Here is a 17,795-nt window from a genome sequence, read left to right as displayed (position 1 = left end):
CTGTGTTTTCAACTGGTGATACCTCTGGTTGTGTCACAGCTAGAACTGCCATATGAAAGATTAGAATTTAATCTTTCATATGGCACCAGAACCACTGTTCTAGGTGGTCCAGAGGCGGAGAAATGGCTATTTGAAGTGACCTCCCCCCCTTCTCTCCAGCCTCAGTCTCTCACACTGTGTGAAGCAGCTTCATGCTGATAGGACAGTGTCAGAGGCTGTGTGGTGGCTCCACCTCAGGAGAAACGCTGATGTTGACACCCACTTGTCTAGTATAGGCTCATTTTCATATTTAGAAAAAAGCTTGTAACTTTTAAAATAATAAACGTTTTGGGACACAATTTTCACTAGCATTATCAGTGTGACAGTGCCTATTAGATTAGCTAGGAGATAGAGCCTTACTAAACCAGTGACAGATCCTCTTGGTTAAATTTCTGTCATTTTTCAACCTTACTATGAAAAGATAACTATGAAAAAAAAGGGCAGTGGCAAGTAGGAAATATGACAATATCAATGTTTCAACGTGAACAAAAACACTTATTCATATTCAGATAAGGAAGGATAGTAATAAGAGATATAGTAATTTCAATGTGCTGATCTTTTACTTTTCATGTTACTGGGAATTGTTACTCCAAGATATTGCACAGTATTGTACATACATTTTCCAGGGTTGAAAAATGACAATAGGGCCCCTGTGCAAGAATAGTATATAGGCCCTTGTGTTCCAAGTGCTGATTTAAAGACAGTGGGGTGCATCACATCACCTCATTTATGGCTCTCTAATAGATCCTTCACCAGTGTGCCAAGTCACCAGTGTATGTTAGACATGGATAGGAATGAGTGTAGTCTTTTAAACAGTAGGGACCAATTTTTTTATTTTAATTTTGCACATATGGTATTTCCTTTCATGTCTTTGTTCCCATTAGAGGACTATTAAGGTATTAGGTTTTTGGGGTAAGAGAGGAAATCTATACAAATACAAAAACATACAAATTTAAACCAATTAACTTCTGAGGCCAAGCAAAAAAAATAATCTTTAGGCGGGAATCAAGCATTATTTGTTGTGCACTGTAATGTTTTGAAAGTGCATTTTTACATATTTAAACAAGGTATTCTTAAACGTGATTACCTCTCTGACATCAAAATTCTTTTTTAAATTGCCACCAACAATCCCGTACAGTTCATCTGCTGGAAACAGCGGATCTTCAGGCTTTTCTATTGTCACCTAAATTAATGACATTAAAAATAACAGTTAAAAAACAACAACAACATAACTTTAACCCCTTAATGACCGCCGATACGTCTTTTTACGGCGGTCATTAGTGGGCTTTATTCTAGAGCGCCGCCAAACTACGTCGCTGCTGTAGAATAAAGTAAACAGAGCAGGGAGCCGTGAAATCTCCCTGCTCTCAGCTGCCAGAAGCAGCTGAGGGCTGGGGGCGTCCCTGCTCTGCCGGGTGAGATCGATATTAGTATCGATCTCACCTGTTTAACCCTTCAGATGCGGTGCACAATAGCGAGCACCGCATCTGAATGGTTTTGGAGAGAGGGAGGGAGCTCCCTCTCATCTCACTGACACCCGGCGATAAAATCGCTGAGTGTCTGTGTCTTCTATGGCAGCCGGGGGTCTAATAAAGACCCCCAGGTCTGCCTGCAGCGAATGCCTGCTAGATCATGCCGCAGGCATGACCTAGCAGATGCCTGTCCGTTTTAAACGGACAGGCAGTAATACACTGCAATACAAAAGTATTGCAGTGTATTATAATAGCGATCGGAGGATAGTGAAGTCCCCTAGTGGGACTAGTAAAAAAGTAAAAAAAGTTTAATAAAAAAAAAAAGTGAAAAAAAAAAAAATGAAAAACCCAGCTTTTCCCCTTACAAAATGCTTTACTATTAAAAAAAACTACAATAAAGCAAAAAAGTTACACATATTTGGTATCGCCGCGTCCGTAACGACCCCGACTATAAAGCTGTTACATTATTTAACCCGCACTGTGAACGCCGTAAAAAATAAAATAAAAACCAATGGAAAAATTGCTGTTTTCTGTTAATCCTGACTTAAAAAAAATGTGATAGAAAGTGATCAAAAAGTCGCATCTACTCTCAAATGGTACCAATAAAAACTGCAAGTCGTCCCGCAAAAAACAAGACCTTATACAGCTATGCCGACGCAAAAATAAAAAAGTTACAGCTCTTCGAATGTGACAATGGAAAAATCTAAAAAATGGCTTGGACATTAGGGCCCAGAATGCAAGCAGGGGGAAGGGGTTAAAGAGATGAAAGCAGGGGCGTAGCTAAGTGGGGGGGGGGGCAGGCGGGGCATGTGCCCGGGCGCAACTCTGAGGTAGGGAAGGGAGGGCGCCGCAGAGCAGCCGTACCAAACAGCTGATCGCTGCTGACAGGCGCCGTGTATGCCGGGCGACTGCAGCAGCAATCAGCGTTAGGAGGAGGCAGGAGGTTTTGCGGCGGCGTTCTGACTGGGGTCGGTGCCGGCCCAGGAGTGGACCACTCCAGTTACCTGACCTTCTGCCTCCTCCTAACAGTGAGTGACGTCAGGTAGAGCGGAGAGTGGTAGCAGTAGGCTCTGGTGGCAGTTCAGTGGCACTAAGTACAAGGGGAAAGGGGGGTTTTAGGGCACTAAGTACAAGGGGGGAGGGGTTGTGTGGCACTAAGTACACAGGGGGTTGTGTGGTACTAAGTGCAAGGGGGAGGTGGTTGTGTGGTGCTAAGTACAATGGGGGAGGGGGGTTGAGTGGCACTAAGTACAAGGGGAAAGACGGTTGTGTGGCACTCAGTATAAGGGGAGGGGGGTTGTGTGGCAATATGTACAAGGGGGAGGGGGGTTGTGTGGAAATATATACAAGGGGGAGGGGATTGTGTAGCAATATGTACAAGGGGGAGGGGGGTTGTGTGGCATTAAGTACAAAGGGGGGCAGTGTGGCATTAAGTACGAAGGGGTGTGGCACTAAGTACAAGGTAGGGCTGTGCCCATAATCTACAAGAGGGGGCTGTGTGTGTGGCACTATCTAAGGGGGGCTGTGTGTGGAGCTATCTACAAGGTGGTGTGTGGCACTATCTACAGGGGGGCTGTGTGTGGAGCTATCTACAGGGTGCTCTGTGTGGCACTATCTACAGGGGGCTGTGTGTGGCGCTATCTACAGGGGGGCTGTGTGTGGCCTCTTTAATTTATTTTCTTTAATTTATTGTTATGGTAACTCCCTTATAGAACTATATCCCTTGTAAAATGTAGAAATGGTTTTAGGCTCGAGTTACATTAAAAAAAAAATTGGGCTCAGGAAGCAAATAAATGATAAAACACTGGGTAAAACCGCTACTGAAAAAGACTTAGGCCGGATTTACACGAGCGTGTGCGTTTTGCACGCGTAAAAAACGTGGCGTTTTGCGCGCGCTAAAGGTACTTAACAGCTCCGTGTGTCATCCCCCGTATGATACATGGCTGCGTGATTTTCGCGCAGCCGCCATCATTATGACACTCTGTTTGTAAACAGAAAAGCACCTGGTGCTTTTCTGTTTTCATTCATACTTTTTACTGCTGTTGCGCGAATCACGCGCGTCACACGGAAATGCTTCCATGTGCTGCGCATGATTTTCACGCACCCATTGACTTCAACGGGTGCGTGATGCGCAAACAATGCACAAATATAGGACATGTCGTGAGTTTTACGCAGTGGACACACGCTGCGCAAACATCACTGACTGTATGCACGGCCCCATAGACTAACATAGGTCCATGCGAGGCGCGTGAAAATCACGCGCGTTGCACGGACGTATTATACGTTCGTCTAAATAAGCCCTCAACCATAGGAACTAGTGCCAGGCAGCTGCTGCCAAGGCAAATAAATATAATATAGTTTTGCCTCTTTACAAATTACAGCCAGACCACACATGAAATATTGCGTACAATTTTGGACCCCTGTCTATAAGGAGGACATAGATGAACTAGAATGGGTGCAAAGGAGGGCGACCAAGGTAATTAAGGGAATCGGTGGAGTGCAGTACCAAGATTGATTATTAAACTTGAGGTTATTCAGTTTAGAAAAAAGATATCTTAGGGGTGATCTAATTACAATGCAGAAATATATAATTGGACGGTACAGAGATCTTTCTAATTATCTCTTTACACCTAGGCCTGTAACAAGGACAAAGGGGCATCCTCTACGTCTACAGGAAAGGAGGTTTTTACCATAATCATAGGCAGGGATGCTTTGCTGTAAGTGATACTTTGGAACTCTCTGTCATAGGATTTTAAGATGGTTGGTTCATTGAGAAAGTTTAAGGAGGGCCTGGATGCCTTTCTTAAAAAATATAATATTACAAGTTATAGGTACTTGATTCTGGAGATGGAACATTGAACCAGGGATTTATTCTAAGTGTTATATTTGGAGTTGGGGGGTAATTTCCTCTCTATTCATCTACTCCGTCAAAAATTATTTCTAAAAATTGAAAAAAAAAAAATGACACCTCATTGATTGGTAGAGAAAGCAAACATGTCGATGGGGAAGGAGATGTCGGGAAAGAAGTTGGGGGGGCACCAATCTGAATCTTTGCCCCGGGTGCTGGAGAACCTAGCTACGCCTCTGGATGAAAGACATCTACAGCATTCAAAGGCATGTGATCTAATGTAAATTTTCATGTAATACATGTTTAGATTTTTTACTTTTTATAAATCAGGGACATTACTCCAAATTACACAACAGTGCAGGAATATTCATTTTAATACATAAAAGGAATTCCAGAAAGTAAGCAACTTACATCAAGATTCTTATTATAGTTTAAGTTTCTCACTGTCTTCCGAGCCAAATGAAGGGCATGGTTGTCATCCAGTGCGTAGTGGTCAGTCACACCAGACTTTCTGATTTAAATTTTAAAAAAAACTGTTTAGTGCAATAAGTTTGTAACCTTTAAAATTTTGACTGGCAATAAAAAAAAAAAGTATAAGCAAAAGAAAACCAAAACAGGAAACGAAAAAACTTAGAAATAGAATATACTGTGTAGGAGACCGACCCAAAACAGACAACGTATGCACACTGTATTTAATATCAATCTACTTGAAGTGGTTGGGTCCAGCTTAAGGTAATACGTGGATGGGCTTGGTCCGCCAGTGTGAGAACCACTCTTTGTTAGTAGTTCATAGAGGAGGATCCCCATCTTTAAAGAGGGATGTCAGAGCCCTGCTTTTCTGTTCTTTATCTGCTTCTCTTCACAGAGTAATAGATTACATTCTGTTTGCCCTCTGGCACATCATGCAGGAGCTTAAATACATAATTTTTTCAGAATAAGCGGTCATAGGTCATATGTGTTGACATGAGGAGTAACACTTTAGGGCCATTATATGACTTGTATCCTGCATTATTTAGAAGTTTTCCCCTCAGCAGGCTCTATCTCTTCTAAGGATTCTCTGAGGAAGTGGGCGGAGACTAACTGCTACCATGTATTCTATACACTGCACACATAGGAGAGCAGGATTCTTCTCTATCTCTATCACATATATAGAAGCAGCACCATGGAGGAAATAATACAGCATTAATGAGCAGTGTAGCTGAGAATAGAGCACTGGGATAACATAACTCTTACCAGCAGCCTGTGTCTCTCTCTTCTCTCTCCTCCTGCTCCCCCTACCCTCACCAAAACTTCTATGGGCAGCCTGTCTGTATCTCTTTCTCACTCTGCTCCCTCCTTCCTACCCCTTCCCTCCACATAGACTTCTGTGAGCAGACTGCAAAAAGACACACCCTTACTTCCTGTAGTCCGTGTCCTCTGCTCTCACTGGGGACGGACTTTGCTTGATAACAGGAAGTGGACAGCAGGTTATAGGAAGGTAGACACCTAGTGGCAGTACATTTACACAGAATTTGCATGGATAAAACAACTACATTTTAACATTAAAGGGTTATTCCCAAGTAGAGAGTCATTTTTTTTTTTTAATACATCCAATAAAAAGAAATTTTTAATATTCATTTCCTAACTCCCTTTTTTCTCAATTAGATAATGCAACTAGTGCTGGTTATATTTTCTAAAAGGGGGCGTGAGCCGCTTGACGTTAGTGCGCACTCCCGACATAGTTAGATAATGTCGTTTTTTCTACACCCCTCCCTGTAGCTAACTTCTTTGGGACTCCTTCTAGGGGTGTAGTTTCCGACACGCTAGCTAGGAATTCTTGTCCTGGAGGAGCCCCTGACTGTAGGGTCCATGGTGTAAGCTGAACATAAATCAACTGTATGAAACGGCGTCCTGCTCAATCTCCTGTGCTCCCGTCAGGCAGTACAGAAGCCCGCACTGATACAGGGCTGGCTTCCTTACAGCAGATGGTAGCATAGGAGACCGAGCAGGATGCTCTCATACAGCTGATTTATGTGCAGCTTACACCACGGACAGCGGCCACTCCATGCTGCTGTGTAGCATAAGTATGTAACAGACAATGTTACATACCAGTTCTGATAAGGGCTTGGCTAACTCGGCTGGCCTTTACTCATGTGCCGAGTACAGGACGGCTCCAGGGCTACAACGCATGCCTGGGGGCCGTCCTATAGACTTGAATAGAACTCGAGAGGTGGTCGGGCAAGGAGTTACTGTGCATGCTCTAGCATGCGCGTTCCCGAGATCCCGGCCATCCTCACTGCAAAATAAAGAGGTAGAACAGTGCAAGAGCAGCCACCGCTAGAGAAAAGCAGTGGTGGCAGGATCCCTATGCAATGAACAACAAACAGAGGGGCTGTCAGTAAGATGGAGCCAGGATATGTCGAAAAGTACAGCAATTAAAAAAAAAAATTATTTACAAAAATGCCTAATTTTATGTTGTTAAGCTTTATAGGTAGATTTATCAAGATGGGAATACCCCTTTAAGTAAATTGCAAAGTTGATATATATATCAGAAAATTAATCAGCACATGTTGGACCTATTTAAAAATGGTGTTCAAGGGTGGACATTCATGTGAAGCTAGAATAGAAAAGCAAAATAACAACCTGTGTCTGCAAAAGAATCTTGTAGGGCAACCACGGGGAATTTGAAATTCTTAGCAGACCTGCAGTTTATGATCACCAACTCACCCAATATATTCCTATAATAGAAATATTTGGGGACTGCTAAGAAATAATTCCCTAATATATTTTCTATTTGTAGTTAAAAATATTGTACACAATGTACTTTATTTCGTTTCTGCAATTTGTGATATCATAAGTGTGTAAGTATATTTTTTCCCCTGTACCTTAAATCAAAGGTTTTGGCCATAACCGAGATCACCATTAATAATACATAACATTTTCAGAACATTTCTTCAAGCATGCTGGCCAACACAACAGATTGCTCAGGGGAAATTAGTAATTGAATTTACTGGTGACGACAGTCGAGTTACGAATTTCAGTGTAGAAAAACAGCGAGACGTTCATCCAGGAATGAAAAGAATGTAGCTGTATAAAAGAATTACTACCTAATATTATGTTATCACATGCACGTAATGTTCTCAAACTATGTATTGAGAACAGACTTCATAAAACAAGTCACAGCTGGGAATGGTTCACAGGGGTAAAGTGCGGGTCAGTTCACACTGAGTTTTTGGACACGTCTTCTAATGCGGAAACCGCGTCGGAAAACGTCCGACAATGCCTCCCATTAATTTCAATGGGAGGCAGAGGCGTTTTTTCCCCGCATGCGCTAAATAACGCTTATGGGAAAACGAAGCAACATGCCCTATCTTCTGCCGTTTACGTGTCTGACATCCCATTGACATCAATGGGAGGCAGAGAAAGCGGATTTTGCAGCGTTTTTGCCCGTGGCGTATAATGGGCGCAAGCGAAAAATGGCGTGCAGGCAGATCAAAAATCTGCCTCAAAATTCCAACCGGAATTTTGAGGCAGAGTTTTCTGCCTGCAAAAAACTCTGTGTGAACATAGCCAAATTCTCAAGGATACATTTATTATTAAGGAAATGGCTCTGTCCCATGATCTACCTATGATTCTAGGTTTTGCACTCCGAACGACCGTATGTTAATTATTTTCAGTTTCACATACATTTGATACCCACAAAATAGTTGCTATACGATTAAACATCCAAGGCTGCGTTCACATCTGCGTCAGGGATCCGTTCCGACGAAAATTTCCATCAGAAAGGAGCCCTAACTGACACAAACGGAAACCAGAGGTTTCCGTTTCCATCACCATTGATTTCAATGGTGATGGATCCGGTGCCAATGGTTTCCATTTGTCTCCGTCGTACAGGGATTCCATTGGTTTGACGGAACTAATACCATAGTCGACTACACTATTGATTCCATCAAAACGACGGAACCCCTTGCTCAACGGAGACAAAGGGAAACCATTAGCACCGGATCCGTCACTATTGAAATCAATGGTGATGGACACGGAAACCTCTGGTTTCCTTTTGTGTCAGACAGGGCTCCGTTCTGACGGAAAATGTAGATGTAACGGAGCCCTGACGCAGATATGAACTATGTAAATAAGCAAAACTAAATCCGATTACTAAAAACGTTTCAATCTGCTTTATAAGTACTCAAACGTAATATAGTGTAGATTTGTTGCAGCAGATTTATCTGTTGGCTGTGAATAATGATCTTCTAGATTTACATTCACTGCGTGAGCTCGCAGCTATAAATTATACAATATTTTAATTATATTATTAAATGCACATTGGCTATAGTTTAAATTAAAATTGAACACTCAAGCTTAAGGGAAAATAAAAACAGTGACCTCACAATGTTAATAGACCTAAACTGGGGTTCCAGTGGGACTTGTGCTTAAAGCGTACCTCAAGTGGTCCTAAAAACTACTGCACCTCAGTTAAAATTCAAGTCTATAATCTACAATGAATAAAGAAGTGCTGTTTGCTGTTTGGTACCTTCATACACGTGACCTGAATTACTGCAGCCCTTTATGCCTTTCCTGGGATGGATGGATGGATGGATGGATGAGGGACAGACAGACAGAGACAGACAGACAGACAGACAGACAGATAGATGGATGGATGAGGGATGGATAGATAGATAGATAGATAGATAGATAGATAGATAGATAGATAGATAGATAGATAGATAGATAGATAGATAGATAGATAGATAGATAGATTAGATAGATAGGATAGATAGATAGATAGATGAGAGATGGATGGATGAGGGATAGAGAGATAGAGATAGATAGATAGATAGATAGATAGATAGATAGATAGATAGATAGATAGATAGATAGATAGATAGATAGATAGATAGATAGATAGATAGATAGATAGATGAATGAGAGATGGATGGATGAGAGATGGATGGATGAGAGATGGATGGATGGATGAGAGATGGATGGATGGATGAGAGATGGATGGATGGATGGATGGATGAGAGATGGATGGATGAGAGATGGATGGATGAGAGATGGATGGATGGATGAGAGATGGATGGATGGATGAGAGATGGATAGATGGATGGATGAGAGATGGATGGATGAGAGATGGATGGATGGATGAGAGATGGATGGATGAGAGATGGATAGATGGATGGATGAGAGATGGATAGATGGATGGATGAGAGATGGATGGATGAGAGATGGATGGATGAGAGATGGATGGATGAGAGATGGATGGATGAGAGATGGATGAGAGATGGATGGATGAGAGATGGATGGATGAGAGATGGATAGATTTTGAAATTTTTGTTGTGTTTATGTGATCCATATATGTGGGGTTAGTGACTGCCTCCATTTTTGTTCTTGCACTCCTCCCATTCTGCCCTGGGTGATTTTAATCAGTTCAATGCTGGATCCTACCATCCCCAGGTATATATGTAGGCTTAGTCCCAGTTCTGGGTGTATGTGCAGCGTAGCTTCCCACCTTTCAGAGGTCGCCTTGTCGTGGCAGGTGGGCTAACACTTTTTGATCAAAATATGCACTAAGAACCTCCCTATTATAAGTAGATTTAGCTTTAGTGCAAATTTATTTATATTTAGTGGTTTAGGTGGCATTAGTGTTCGCAGTGTGCTGTCGCCATTCTTTTTCTGATAGATAGATAGATAGATAGATAGATAGATAGATAGATAGATAGATAGATAGATAGATAGATAGATAGATAGATAGATAGATAGATAGATAGATAGAATTGTGTCTGTCTAGATAACTTGCTAACTAATAAAGTCCTATGATTACAGCAGCCTCTGCATTGATGGTTGGGGCTAAAGGAGTATACTAACAGGGGAGAGTAGTGAAGACTGGCAAAAATAATGAAGGATGGCTTTACAAATGTACAAAGATACTGTACGTGAGGATCTATTTTTCACTGGTGGTACGCTATATTTCCAGTGATCTGTGTAGGTGTCAGAGGGTTCACAATAACATTTACAGAGATAACACGTTGCAGACCTGTGATGTAAATGTATAAGAATGAAGAATACCTATTTGGGGTACAGACATGTAGTTTGGGCTTGTAATATGGGTAAATGTCACAAGATCGTGCTTACATATAACTACAGTATATAATGATTAGACCGCTCACAGACATGGACTTTGCATCTAGAGGCAAAGATTCCGACATCTCAGCGACAGGGATTGGAGGGTGACGTTTGACAGTCAGTGATTGGTTTCCAGTGTGAGCTGATGAAGGAGAAAACTAGGGTTTTCCTTGTTACACATGACAGTATTCGATCCGGTTTGTGACACTAAATATACATTCACACAGAGTAGAATTATAGCATACGAAGGCTAATATGGCTGACAATAAGAAACTTAATCCAAAGGTAACAATAAGAATAATATGAACAGTGAAACACATAGCCCACATGTCTCTTCTGAAGTTACATCGAGATGGCATGCAGCAACCAAATGAAGGTGAGTCTATGTAATACCGTACCTACAGTGCAAATCTGCCCCTCCTAATTCTTCAGCAGATACCTGCTCTCCAGTAGCGGCCTTCACCTGATAACAAGGAAAAGACAGAACAACTGTTACCGATTTCATCCCCAGAAAATAGTTTTAAAGCATTTATACATTAAAGGGAGTGTCTCATGTATTTAGTATTTGTTTCTTTGATTAAATGTGAATCTGTTACTTGAATGTTTAATATTCCCATTTTTTCCCAGGTAGAGCAATCTCCATTATATATTCTTTCTACATTGTACTGTTTTATTGTTCATCTCCCTGAACGTCGAATACAAGATATTGAGCCATAAACGGAAGTCTGTATCATCTGTAGCGCTCATTGCACTTATTGATCGCTGTGTACGTGAGTACAGAAAATACAGAAGCAGTGAAACCGGTTTCTGTCTTCTCTCCAGGGTCCCTGGCAGTGCCTGACTGCCGGGCACCCAACCTTCATCTGCTTAATCGCTCGAGCAGTAAGCTTAAACCCACGCCGTATTTCTACAGTGGGCGATTCTAAAGCGGTTTCCAAAGACAGTTTTGCCACCTCTATACCTCGGGTCAGCAGGTATCTCTGGTCTTCATTATTGGCAGCCACACTATCGCTTCTGATTGCGTGGGCACAATTTCATAATAGTTATTATGTAGTATTATGGCGCTGTGTGGGAACCTACTTCTGCAAACGCTGTACATTCACAGCAGTATGCGCCAACAGGTTAACCCTTTCACTGACAAATACGTGTTTCATACATCCTAGCAGAGAAGCACTTCAATGACCTACAAATGGACCAAGCTCATGCTAGACTGAAACTGGGTAGCCATGCCGCTCCCACTTCAGCCTGTGTGAAGGAATGGGGGTCCTACAGACACCGTGCAGGTAGAGGAGGAGGATCAGTAATCCTCCTCCTGTCCTTGTTTGGCATTAGATGACTCTTGGGGTGAGGATAACGAACTTCTCTACATGTTATCGCCCCCCTTTTTACATATAGGGGGAATTTTTTCAAGAAAATAGGCGAGAGGATGGGCGGTTGCCTAATTGTTTATTGACTTCACGACCCAGACGTTTACCAGTGTCTGAATCACGGTCTCAAGTAAGACACACAAAGCGTTTGCGCCACACACAAATATAAAAACTTTTATTATTTTTAGGAGTTGTTGTGAGTCTAATCTTCTGCTTGGGTTTAAATTTTTAGCCACAAACATGAATTTTTATGCATTTTATACGAAAACGTAAGGGTTTAGTATGAATTTTTTATTTTATAATTCTGGGTTTATTTGTACATGTCAAGAAAGTGAAAATTGTCTCTGCTACCACAGGTGCAAAACTTTGAGAAACTCCTGGCACCGACGAATACCAGTGGTATTACGCGCTAAACAGGGCAAAAAGTGATATGAATTGGACCTTACAATGACAGATCTTTTTAAATGATAGCATATGTAAAATGCCCTAATGCAGTTATGATAGTGGGTACAACTTCACCCACTAAAAAGTCCCCATATAGAAGTGCAAAGCAAGATCATGCATATACAAAATAGGCATCCCTTCCGTCACTGACCCGTCTTGGCCAATCAGCAGCAAAGAGAGAAGGGTAGCCACGAAAGGTATGAATCACTGCAGATTTACAGGGAGAATAACGGAGAGAAGGCTTGCTGTTGGACCCTTGATCAGAACTTTTTGGCCATTGAATATATGCACAGGCATTATCTAGTTTAGCAGCTCATTGAATGGCACGAGGAAGGATGCTGCTAGAATGTTTAAACAGCCTGCTCTATCAACTGATATTTAAATGGCGTTTGTTTTAATGCATTTCAATAGCTCGAACAATGGGTGCATGACTTTTAAATCAATATAAACCGTCACACGCAAAAAAACATCCGTTCTAATAACTGGCAGCCTGGGCCAAGCAACAAGTTCTATTTGCATATGTCCTTAGGGTGAGCCTGCCAGAGATTGGATAAAAGAGCGATTCCTTCAGGTTTTATTACTGCTCTATATCGATAATCGTCTCTCCACAAGTTTGATTTAACGGAAAATAAAAATCAATTTGCAGGTGGCTGTACTGACCCAGCAATTTCCCTAGAGCACAGAGCAATGCCAAATACATACGGGAGTCGGTAGCATGGGACGAGGACTAATTAACACTCGAAAACAAACTCAACAAGACAGACAAATTAATCAATGGGATTCTTGCATATTTATCATTGTTTGGACAGTTATTGATCAGTTTAGCATTTACTGCGCACAAATGTTTCCACCATTACAACATCTTTTATTATAACACAGAAAGTACATGACAGAGGGCTGGTGGCCTGCCTAAAGCTGGCCACAGATATTGGGTTCTTGTCAGTTGATCCCGCTTATTTTGACAGGATTTAACAAAACTCTAATGTCTCTGGGGTCTGGTGGATGGTCACCTGAAGAAAAATAGTTATAAAGTTTGAAAGGAAAGTTGTGTTTTGGGTTTGTCCCAAAAAGTCCAAATTTTATCATCACTTGTATCTAGAAGGTGCATACTTACAACTGGCTACCCAGACCCTAAAATTATAGATCCTGTACTTAAAGAAGTGAAAACTTATCTATTTAGGGATACAATTGAGGAGGAAAAGTCACATACACTTCTTAGGAGATGAAAAACAATGTTTACATTTGTAAAGAAACTTTAAGATCTTTATACTTCTATATGTATGCATATGATTTCCAGCCAAGGAAAAAGAAAAAAATGGGGATTCCAAAGAGGAGCTGCTAACATCCAGAAATTGTGATAAAAGAAGGTCATTTACTAATAGTTATCGTGGCTATGCATGTCAACGCCAGTCCAGCGTCTTCCTCAGGCCAATTTCAGCAGTAACAGAGTGCAGTTAAATAAAGAGTAAAACATTGAAGAAAAAAAACGCCAAAAACACTTAAATTGGCATCATGTGTGTCAGAAGAAATAAATAAAGAAATATTTGACTGACAGTTGAGATAACCAATAGAAAGAGCAGCTAGAACATTTAGGTCTTAACATATAAATAAACAAACAATGCATTGGTAAAGAAAAGCAGTAGTGGCGATTAGAATGAAACATATATCTTAAAATGAAAACATCGGCAGAACAGATACAGTGTAGCGGGAACGATCATTAGATGGATAATGCTAATGAAACACAAGATTGTCATTGAATAGAAAGTAAGAACAATCGGCAGAACAGTTACAATGTAAAGTGGGAAATGGTAGATACATACAAAGGTATCATACTATAATAAAAGCGCAAACAGCTATTGCATATAACATGTCATAATACGAGCGACTGCTAGTTCAGGAACAGGGGAAGAGAAAAAAATAAAAAAACACCTCTGACTGACAGTTGAGATAGCCAATGGAAACAGCAGCTAGAACGGCTATTTTTAACCGCTTCCCGCCGCAGCCCTTTTTCAGATTTTCATTTTCGTTTTTTCCTCCCCACACGCCAAAAGCCATAACTTTTCAATTCTTTAGTCTATATTGTCCTATGAGGGCTTGATTTTTGCGGGACGAGTTGTAGTTTTTCATAGCACCATTTATTGTGCCATATAATGTACTAAGAAACAGGAAAAAAATTATTTGTGGGGTAGAAAATGAAAAAAAAACAGCCTTTCCACCATTGTTTTTTGCGCGTCGTTTTTACGTAATTTACTGTGCAATTAAAACAACGTGTTAACTTTATTCTGTGGGTCAATACGATTACGGCGATACCAAATATATATCGTTTTTTCTATATTTTACTACTTTACAAGTAAAAATCGAAGTGTAAAAAATAAAATGTTTTGTGTCACCAAATTCCGAGAGCCATAACTTTTTTATTGTTCCGTCGATTAAGTGGTATGAGGGCTTATTTTTTGCAGGGATAAGCTGTAGTTTTTAATAATACCATTTTGGTGTACATGCGACGTTTTGATAACTTTTTATTACATTTTTTATGGGAGATGAGATGACCAAAACATAGAGATTCTGGCGATTACAATTTTATTTTTTTTACGGCGTACACCGTGCTGGTTAAATAATGATATATTGTAATAGTTCAGACTTGTACGGACGTGGCGATACCAATTATGTTTATTTTTTTACTATGCTCTAGGGGGAAATGCAAAAAGTTTTTTGTTTTTTTTACTTTTACATTTTTTTTTACATAAAAAATAAACCTTTATTTTACTAATTAAGGGGGACTTCAACCAGCGATCGTTAGGCTTAATAGGTGCACAAAGATGGCAGACCTGGGGGCCTTCATTAGGCCCCCAGGCAGCCGTTGCAACCATCCCCGGCCCGCCACCCCCGCGATGAGCTGTTAGAGGGGATCGCCCCCATCTAACGATTTAAATGCTGCGGTCGCTATTGACCGCGGAATTTAACTAGTTAAACAAGCGGGATCGAGCTCGTTACTCTGAAGTGTCGGCTGTAACAAACAGCCGACACCCGCATCGTATGGAGCGGGTTCACTCCGTGAGCCCGTTCCATACTTCCCCCTACCCGACTTTGGCGTATGGATACGTCAAATGTCGGGAAGGGGTTAAAAATATGAATAAATAAACAATGCATGGGTAAAAAAAAATTATCATATGGTCATCTGACCATAAGACGCACCCAGGTTTTAGACAACAGAAAATAGGGAAAAAATAATTTGTTCTGTTTGACCACATTTTGAGAGCCATCATTTTTTTCATCGATTGAGCGGTGTGAGGGCTTATTTGTTGCGCGACAAGCTGTAGTTTCATTGGCACCATTTTTTTGTTAAGGTGACCATGAAATTATTCAGATTTTTTTTATATTTTTTTTACGCCGTCAGCGTGCAAGTTAAATAATGGTATAGTGTAATAGATCTGACTTTTACGGATGCAGCGATACCAAATTAATTTATTTTTTACATTGTGCTTGGGGAAAAATGGGAAAAGGTTGTTTTTTTTTTACTTTCAATATTTTTTTTACACTCCTACAAATTTATCGAACGTTTTTTTTTGTTACACACTTTGTTATTTCCCCTTGGGAACTTGAATCAGCGGCCACTTGGTTACATGTGGAGTTACTGAAACAGCGTAACTCGCTGAGCTATGCGGTTTCCGTAACTCCCATGGAAGTGAATGGCAGTTACGGAAGCAGCGTGTTTCCAGAACTACTCTTCAGTTCTATGGGAGTTACGGAAACAGCGTAGCTCAGTGAGTTGCACTGTTTCAGTAACTCCACATTTAATCAAGTGGCCGGGAGAGCACAGAAAGCTAGGACGGGGGTTTAGGGGGCCCCTTTCTAGGAATAGGTGTGGGTCCCAGAGGAGGGACCCGCATCTATCTCACATTTATGACATATCCTTAATGGAAAAACCCCTATAAATGCCGCGGCCGCTATTGACCGCGGCATTTAACTAGTTAAAGGGGTTTACCATAAAACACATGTATCTCCTATCCACAGGATAGGGGCTACTTTTGGGATCGCTGGAGGTCCGACCGCTGGGAACCCCAGCGATAAGGAGAACAGGGGACTGAAAGTCACTCAGAGCGCTACATGAGAAGCTTGGACTTCCGGGTTCTGTGTTCGGTTTATGTGTTCGGCAGCTCCATAGAAATCAATAAAGAGCCGCTCGCGCATGCGCAGAAGAATCCCATTGATTTCTATGAAGCTGCCGGACACAGAACGCGGAAGTCAAATCTTCTCAGTTAGCGCTCTTGGTGACTTTCGCTCCCCGTTCTCCTTATCGCTGGTGGTCGGACCCCCAGCGATCACACATGTATCCCCGATCCTGTGGATAGGGGATACATGTTTTATGGCACAACCCCTTTAAATGGCCAGGAACAGCAAAATTGCTGTTCCTGGCCGTTAGAACAGCGTGTCAGCTGTAAAACACAGCTGACACCTGCAGTGCATTGAGTGGACACCGCACGTGAATCTATCACCCCCCCCATGATGTGCTTTAAGAAATGAAGCGGTCAGGGGGACCAGCGCAGCCGGGTCCCTTGACTGCGGACTATAAGACGCAGGGACATTTTAGCAAGATTTATTCTTTCTAAAACGGCATCTTATATTCCGAAAAATATGGTAACTGCACTGGTTTTACTGTCGTAACTGGCCTGAAGAAGACGCCGGTCCAACGTTGAAACGCGTAGCCATAATAACTATTAATAAATGACCTTCCTTTATCACAACTTCTGGATGTTAGCAGTACCTCCATGGAATCCAGATTCTTTCTTTTCCCTTACCTGGATATCGTATGCATAGTAAAGCAGAGGTGGAATTCACCCACCGGTAGGGGACGGCAGCAGCTGACATCTGTCGACACGCACACACGAGAGCTGTCATTGGACTGTATAACCAAACAAGGTGAGCGATTAAACCTCTAACGCTCACCCACGTCTCATCCTACTTAATATACCGCATGATGTGGCGCCCTATGTTTCTTTTTCTCCTTCAGATATAACTTTCTATATGTATGTTATGGAAATAATAATTTAATTTAAAAAAAAGTAAGCTTTTAATGCTTCTTTCACACTACCGTTAATATACGTTTACCTCTCTTCCGTCAGAGGAAGAGAGGATCGAAAGATTAAACGAAAAGCAATTTTCAGGAGTGCACTTCTGGATGGGAAACAAAGGATTAAACATTTTAGGCTAAGATTAAATGAAAAGCAACGGTTCCGTTAGAATTACCATTGTTTTCAATGGTAATTCTTTTGTTTCAATTGCTTTCCGTTTGTCAACGCTCCCTAGGTTGCAGCTTGTTTTTTTTAACGGAAGCAAAAGTGCAGTAAACACAGCACTTTGTTTTGGTGAAAAAAAATGGAAACCTAGCGAACGGAGACAAATGGAAAACAACTGAATCAAAAGAATTACCATTGAAATCAATAGTAATTCTAATGGAACCATTGCTTTTTATTTAATCTTTCGATCCTCTCTTCCTCTGACAAAAGAGAGGTAAACATATAA

The 17,795-nt window shown here is 41.3% G+C and overlaps 1 protein-coding gene across 1 annotated transcript in view; it reads right to left on the bottom strand.

The window, feature by feature from the left end:
• The window catches only part of MCCC2 (methylcrotonyl-CoA carboxylase subunit 2), a 117,315-nt gene that overhangs the window by 57,485 nt on the left and 42,035 nt on the right, over nt 1-17,795 (bottom strand). The window contains exons 8-10 of the mRNA XM_075838036.1: nt 10,860-10,924; nt 4,771-4,870; nt 1,127-1,222 (exon numbers count right to left, since the gene is read on the bottom strand). Coding sequence (XP_075694151.1) covers nt 1,127-1,222; nt 4,771-4,870; nt 10,860-10,924 — 261 coding nt within the window. The remainder of the gene's footprint in view (nt 1-1,126; nt 1,223-4,770; nt 4,871-10,859; nt 10,925-17,795) is intronic.

The sequence above is a fragment of the Rhinoderma darwinii genome, chromosome 1, assembly GCF_050947455.1.
Source record: "Rhinoderma darwinii isolate aRhiDar2 chromosome 1, aRhiDar2.hap1, whole genome shotgun sequence".
NCBI lineage: Eukaryota > Metazoa > Chordata > Amphibia > Anura > Rhinodermatidae > Rhinoderma > Rhinoderma darwinii.
The sequence above is the reverse complement of the archived record's forward strand: the minus strand, read 5'-3'. Positions and strand labels throughout refer to the sequence as shown.